The sequence below is a fragment of the Otolemur garnettii genome, unplaced genomic scaffold, assembly GCF_000181295.1.
Source record: "Otolemur garnettii isolate 467f Iridium unplaced genomic scaffold, OtoGar3 scaffold00046, whole genome shotgun sequence".
In the NCBI taxonomy this organism is placed as follows: domain Eukaryota; kingdom Metazoa; phylum Chordata; class Mammalia; order Primates; family Galagidae; genus Otolemur; species Otolemur garnettii.
Window position 1 is genome coordinate 12,770,388 of NW_003852441.1, and position 7,301 is coordinate 12,777,688.

At 49.8% G+C, this 7,301-nt stretch overlaps 1 protein-coding gene across 1 annotated transcript in view; it reads right to left on the bottom strand.

Moving 5' to 3' along the window:
• LOC111725682 (maestro heat-like repeat-containing protein family member 1) overlaps nucleotides 1–7,301 on the bottom strand; it is a 73,224-nt gene that overhangs the window by 22,048 nt on the left and 43,875 nt on the right. Inside the window, exons 18-23 of the mRNA XM_023514066.1 lie at nucleotides 6,195–6,311; nucleotides 3,314–3,436; nucleotides 2,817–2,969; nucleotides 1,964–2,086; nucleotides 1,531–1,610; nucleotides 806–941 (exon numbers count right to left, since the gene is read on the bottom strand). Coding sequence (XP_023369834.1) covers nucleotides 806–941; nucleotides 1,531–1,610; nucleotides 1,964–2,086; nucleotides 2,817–2,969; nucleotides 3,314–3,436; nucleotides 6,195–6,311 — 732 coding nt within the window. The remainder of the gene's footprint in view (nucleotides 1–805; nucleotides 942–1,530; nucleotides 1,611–1,963; nucleotides 2,087–2,816; nucleotides 2,970–3,313; nucleotides 3,437–6,194; nucleotides 6,312–7,301) is intronic.

The following is a 7,301-nucleotide window of genomic DNA, read 5'->3' on the forward strand; positions in this document are numbered from 1 at the left end:
TTTTTTTATGAGACAGAGTCTCCCTCTATCACCCTGGGTAGAGTGTGGTGGCGTCATAGCTCACAGCAACCTCAAACTCCCGGGCTTGAGCAATCCTCTTGCTCAGCCTCCTGAGTAGCTGGTTGGCACCCACCATGTCACCTGGCTAGTTTTTCTATTTTATTAGAGATGGAGTCTTGCTCTTGCTCAGTCTGGTCTCCAACTTCTGAGGTCAAGCCATCCATCTGCCTTGGCCTCCCAGAGTGCTGAGGTTACAGGTGTGAGCTACCATACCCAGCCAAAAAAATTCTTATTAATGTCCTCAGACAAATTCAGGAGACTGTGGCATAAGTAAAATAAGAACAACCAGTCAGGAGAAAGGATCTGAGAATATAGAAGAGTTCCTAGGAGTGAAACGTAGGCATGCAGATGTAAACACCCAGCCCCCCTCCTCTCACGGGAACACCTATGGTCCTGCAGGAGATGGACACAGATCTCCTCCTCTGGGAAATCCCTGAAGTCCATGGGCCATAAGTAAAATCATATTTTAACCTTCCAGACTGGTGTCAGTTGTGGGACAGTTGTAAAGGGTAGGACTGAGTGTCCACCTTTGGGCCAGAATATTCATGGGGTAACAGTGGTCATCAACGAATCTCCCAAGGAGGGAATGTCTTGTGGTCTACCCAGAGCCCCTTCGCCCTATCACAAAAAATTGTTTTTGGTAAAGATGGTAGAAAGATCCTTCCATAAAACTGCCAAATTTATCTGTTATGCCCTCTCAAAAATAAATAATAAAACAAGGTGACAAATATGTCACTATCTTTACCTCTCTGGCCTGGCCCTCCGCGGGATCAGGCGCCTCCTCCAGGAGGACCTCTAAGGAGGGCAGGGAGAACACGCCCTTGTAGCATGTGAGAAGGAAGTGTGCTCTGCTCTCCGTGTCCAAGAAAGGTTCGAACTTCCTAAGGTTCAAGGTGAAGCAGAGTGTGACCAGAGAGCAGTGGCCAGGAATGACAGTTGAAGAAAGGAAGACAGATGGTGCAGAGAGAAATGGTGGGGACAGAGGGGTAGGCAGAGCAAGAACCAGGAAGATATCAGGGGAAAAGGAAATTGCAAGAAGAAAAAGGAAAAAACAACAGATGGTAAAAGGCCAGGAAACAGAAAGCAAAGAACTAAGGGACTGAAAGCAGGCACAGGGATTAGAGGCATGGGTGCCTGGTGTTTGAGGGTGACGTATTGCTTTTTGGTTCCCCAGACATCTAAAGGGAAAGAGAGGTCAGGGATGGACCTGGAAGCAGAAGGGAAACCTGGGGTGGAGGTGACAGCAAGGCCCTGGGGAGATGGGGAGGGAGGCCCCGCCCCATGCTCATGAAATCCCACTCACAAAATCTTGACAAAAGAAAGGGCAGACATTGTCCAGTAGATGTCTGCTACTTCCTGGTGTCCCATATGTTAGAAGCTAAGGAGAAAATAGGAGGTAGGGAGGGAGCAGGGAATAAAGAGTTGAAATTAAGCCAGAGCAAGGCAGAAAGAGTGGGTGATAGTTGTTACCTGAAGTCGTTGACAACTTTGATTGCTGTCCGCCTAATGGAGCTGGAGATGCAGTCCAGTGGCTCCTCCCTAATTAGCTCCTGTGACACCCCCAACCCCCAGAGACCAGGAGGACCATGAGCACCTTTGTCTTCCCTGCCTCCCTCACCTCCTTTCGAGGCCCTGCTCACAAGACAGTGGTACCTAAAACCTTCAGAGACTTCAGGGGACCATATTCAAAGAACATTATCTCTCTCCCACTCTCACCCACCCCTGCCCCATAGTCCTCACCCCCACTTTGAGGACAGGAAAGGGAGAAGTTCAATGGAAAAAGAAAACTGGGGAGCCTGCATTTCTCTCCTGTGGGCCTAGTCCAGTAGTCCTACCAAGGGGTCCCCTGAAGACCATCCTCCCTCCCCTCTGTGCTCTACCACTTCTCCTGCATGGTACTCACCCCCATGAAGGCTACAATGTCTAATTTGTGGGGAATTCTGATTGGCAAGTAGACGGGCTGGTTGCTCAGGATGGTTGTCATGTGGGACAGGGCATCCAGATAAGCCAGCTTCAGAGTCGTATCCTGAACCAACCAGTGTGCTCAGAATCCTCCCAGAGAAGGAATGACCCTGGGGCTGGGGACATTTCCCATGTGCAGTCTTGAGGATGAGAAGCTGAGCCTTCCCAAAGGCCAAGGCCCTGCTTCTTCCCTCTGAGTGCCGATAAGGAACAGGGACAGCCTGTGGTAGCCCTGTGGGGGAACAGGCCTCCCTTCTCCTCAGCACCCTCAGGGGCTCCTGGAGCTCCAACGTTAGGGTGGGTCTGGCCTCCTTGTCTCTCAAGACAGCATCTTCCCACTGAGCACAGGATCTACCCTGAGTATGGCCAACTGGGTGGCCCTGTAGACAGAGAATGGGAAGAGTAGCCCCCCTGCCCTAGGGACATGTGCTCTGGACAAGCAGCAGAGGCAGGAAAGATGTCTGGGGCTCCCTCTGTCTCCCTACATGCTTCTCCCTACAGTTAGGAAATTTAGGCATTTCTCCTCCCTTCCTAGGAGCCCAAAGACAGGGCATAGAGCATGCCAAGGATGGAGACACTTTCAACAGACCTCAAATGGCTGTGTCCCTTCCCTCTTGACCCCTCAGACCAGTCAGAAGTTCCCAGTGGTAGGACTAATGCACTGAAGAGTAAGGCAGGGAACAGGGGCTGACGAGAGCCCTGAGCTGTATTCCAGGCCTGACATGTTTCCCTTGGAGGGAAGAGGGGCAGAGGCAGGACTGGGATGTGTAGGAAGCAGAGTGGACCCAAAGTACCTTCTCCACAATACAGTTGTGGTAGTGTTGCAGGACCAAGGCCAAGATGGAATCCAGATGCCTTGAGATGGCACCCTTCCTCTCTGAAATCATTGTGCTGTAGCTCAAGTAGATGGTGTGACAGACCAGCCCCCACTCCTTTTGCTGCAGCTCCTATTGGGGGAAGGGAAACCTGCCTTCACCTCCCTCATCCCCTTTGCCTGATGGGACATGGAGGCTCAGAGAGGAAAATATTGCTGGGGGGTCCTGGAAGGGACCATGGAACTGTGGAATGGGGAATGATTTTGGGGGGTGGGGGGTAAAAGGGCTGGTGATGGCAGGGTCTGACATGGGCATGAGGGAGCAGGGAAAGGGCAGGCAGCAGGACACTAAATTGAGAAACAGAGATGAGGCTTTCTGGGAGAACAAAGGCCTGGGAGAATTGCAGAGGCTGGGGTGAGAGAGGCCTTGGAAGGCTTTGTGCAGGATGCTGGCAGTGCCCCCAGGAATGCCGTCACCTTCTTCAGTTTGAGGATGGATGATGTATCCTTGTCAGTGAGTTTAGTGCCATACTCTTGCAGTTGGTCCAGAACTGTCGTCAGATGTCTCGGGGACATGATACTGAGTGCCATAGCGATGCCCTATAATAAGGACAGCCCCCCGCCCCAGGCCACAGCTGAGGGTGAACTGAGCGCTGCTGTGCCTTCAGTACCAGGGATTCAGAGGGAGTGGGAAGAAAGGGCAGGCAAGGACATGGCAGAGAAATTTGGTCCCATAGGCTTGAATAGTTTAAAATCCAGATGGAGAAGAAACATCTTTCTTGCAAGAAGCAATTTAAAGGACAACTGATTCCAGATGGTGAAAAATTAGTCACAGATGTGCATAACCTTGGGCTTATTGAGTCCTGCATTGCAGAACAGAGCACACTTATATACACTAGGATTGCAGAGGAGGGTGGTTGTCCTGGAAGATAAGAACAAATGCGAGACACATTCTCCACAGGACTGGAGGGCTGATCAGAGAGGGGAGAGGAGACGGCAAAGGTAAAACTCCCAGATAGGGACCCTGCTCCTGGTCTAGGTAGACAGGCAACAGCAAGAACTCTGATCACAGCAGGCAGGTGGAACAGATGGCCTGTCTGGGGTGGAGGAGAGAGCAAGGAGGGAGCTCTATATGTGCCTTGAGACACAGCAGTGAAAATGCACTCGGTGGCTGATAGGCCTGACAGTTGGGGCTGTGAGTGTGGATGTGGGAATGGACAACTGAGTGGGAGCCAGCAGAGCAAAGGGAAGCTTGGGGATGGCTGGCCCCTGCCAGGATCAGTTTTTAACTCAAGAGCATGGCAGGCTCTTTCACTAAAATGTTTGTTAGCCAAATATCTGCCTGGAGCTTGTTGCACAAGGGAAAATGAGCAGGGAGCTAACGTAATGCCCATGGCAGAGATGCAGGAGCCAGCTGTGTACCACCAGAGTGTCATCTTCTTCCCATAAGATGTTCCACCATGAAGACTCTGCAGTGGTCACGCAGTGTGGGGAGAAGGGGGACAGCAGCAGTGGCCCAGGACACAAGTCCTTAGGCGGGGACAAGGTACTCGTATGGGACTCAGAGACTTTCGGTCCACAAGTAGACAAAGGGAAGGTTTTTGCCTAGCTAGGAAGCAAGGGAGCATCAGAAGGGATTCTATGCTATCCCTTTTCTCATGCTCTCTGTTAGCTACAGGCTTCCACTCAGCATGATCATCACTATCACACTAACTCACCCAGGTTAGTGCTGGGTTTGTGCCAACCTTGCACATGTTATCTTACCAATCATCACCTTAAAGCTTTGAGAGATATTATCAACCCCGTGACACAGACAGAGGAAACATACTGGTTCCCAAACCCCAATCTGAGCTCCAGACCCACATGACAATGGATGTCTCCATATGGCTGTTCCAAGGGCACCCCAACCCCTCCTGTCAAAAACTGAAGGCATCATCTTCCTGCCTTGCTTTTCCCCTGGATTCTTTGTCTCAGGGAAAGATACAATTGTCCTGCCAAGAGAGCATGCCAGAAACACAGGGCCATCCTGGATGCCCTCCTCCCTCTTATCTTTATCCTTATGTGTGTCTGTCCCCAGGTGCTGGCAAAGGAATCACTTTGACTTCCATCATAGAACTCTGTGTTCCAGTCCAAGCAGACCATGGATTGTCCCCTAGTCGCTCCCATAAATGTTTTTGCTCTGCAGTCTTGACTCAGAATGTCACTGTCAAGTAGGAGTCCCTGCTTCCCTCCTTCTCCATCACTAGTCCCCACTAGCCCAGGTAACTCTGTACTGGAGACTTTAGAAAGACTCTTTTGGGTAGTGAGGTGTTTTCTTCCTGCCCATGTCTTGTTTCCCTAGTGGCACCATCTGCTAACTGGGCTCAGGACAGAGCTAACAATAGCCACAATGGTGAGGGAGGAGCCTCTGGTGGGGGTGACTGGAGAGGGGAGGCAAGAGGATATTGCCAGAAACTCTACCCACAGCCAACACTGTTCTAAGTCCTCAAAACCACCCTAGGACACACAGATCTTCTGAGGTATTCCCGCCAAAAATATAGAAGCAAAATCTCATCATGAGGAAACAGGAGACGGACCAAAAAGGAGAGATGTTCTATAAAATAAATGATCTGTACTTCTCAGTATCACCAAAGATGAAGACAGAGGAACTGTTTCAAGTTTAAAATGATTCAAGAGAAATGGCAACTAAATGCACTATTAGATTGTAAATTAGAGGCTAGACTGGAAGGATCGTTTTTTTCTTTCACGCTAAAGCCCATTGCGTGGACAGGTGGCAATTTTTGAATCAGGTATCTAAATTGGATAACAGCATTGTAGCAATACTAGTATCCTGATTTTGATCACTGCCCTGAGGTCACGTCAGAGAAGACCTTTACTTTTAGGTAATACCTACTGATATTACACAGATGTCAATGAATATCATGTTATCATGTCTGCAACTTCCTGGAATGATTCATAAAAGAAAAGATTATAATAACGTGGTAAATGTGGAGAGAGAGAAGGACAGTGCAGTCATGGGAAAATGTTAAGATTTGAGGGAATCTGGAAGAAGAGTTACAGAAACTCTTTCTGCCTTTGTGTTTGTTATTTGCAATTTTTCTATAAGTGTGAAATGATTCCAAAATAGAAAGCTTTTTAGACAATCTTCCATGAGGAAGGCACCATAGTCTCATTTTACAGAGGAGGAAATGGAGGCACACATAGCTTCATAACACCCACCAAGGGCATACCGCTAGGAAGTAGCAGAGCTGAGACTCCAACCCAGGGGACCTGACTTGCAATGTCTGAGCTCTTGGCCACCTTGCCATCCTGCCTCTAAAACTCAGAGCAACCCCTTTGCCAGGGTCCTCCACCTCACCTCCCTCTCTTGCAGCTCCTTATGGGAGGTGTCTAGCAAGGCGGAGAGCATCGTCTGCACCAGTTTCGAATTCCTTGAGGTTCGCAGGGTGAAGCCAAAAAATTTGTAGAGGAAAGCCTAGGATGATGAGAAAGCAAGGTCAGACACAGCATGGAATAGGGCCAGGGCAGTCGAGGGGACAGCCACCTCAGAGACTATGACTATCAGTCCCTACTTCCCCCCATCCCTGTCCTCCACGCCAGCCCTCCTGGTCACTTATGACGGGGCAGAGGTTCAAAGTAGAGGGAGGAGAAGACGACATTTCTAACTCCTCAGCCTCTTAGGGAGGGGCCTTCTACCTTCATGAACCATCCCTGTTACACGCACGACCCATTTCCAGCCGGGACATAGATACGGTTCCTTCCATTTGCATAATGTGAAAATCAAAACTACGTAATTGAGTGAGTGCATTTCACCATCTTCCTCCCTCACTCCTTTAAGTGTCATGGCCTGCTTCCCTGCTCATCAAATGTGGGGGGCCTATATACCTGTGGCCAGAGTTCCAAGCTCCCCCATGTGCCCACCTCAGGGCCTGGGTATTTCCTATTTTCTCCACCTGGTTCTCTGCTCCCTGAGCTCTGCAAAATGCCAGCCCACTCTGATCTTGCAGAGACTGCCTCACAAACCTTCCTGAGCTCCTAAGTTCCTCTCCAGTGTGTCAGCACCGTTCTCTCCTTCAGATCTCATCATAGTTCCTGAGATTTTTTTTTTTTTTTTTGAGACAGAGTCTTACATTGTCACCCTCGGTACAGTGCCATGGCATCATAGCTCACAGAAACCTCAAGCAATTCTCTTGTCTCAGCTTCCCAAGTAGCTGGGACTATAGGTGCCCACCACAGGCCTGGCTGGCTGGCTATTTTTAGAGATGAGGTCTCGCTTACTCTTGCTCAGGTTGGTCTCAAACCCATGAGCTCAGGCAATTTGCCTGCCTCGGCCTCCCAAAATGCTAGAATTACAGGCGTGACCCAGCCATCTCTGAGATGTTATTTCTGTATTTTCTCAGTGAGTTCCTGGCTCTGCCTAATCCCACATCTATGACCAGAATAGAGGTTGGGAGCACCATCCATC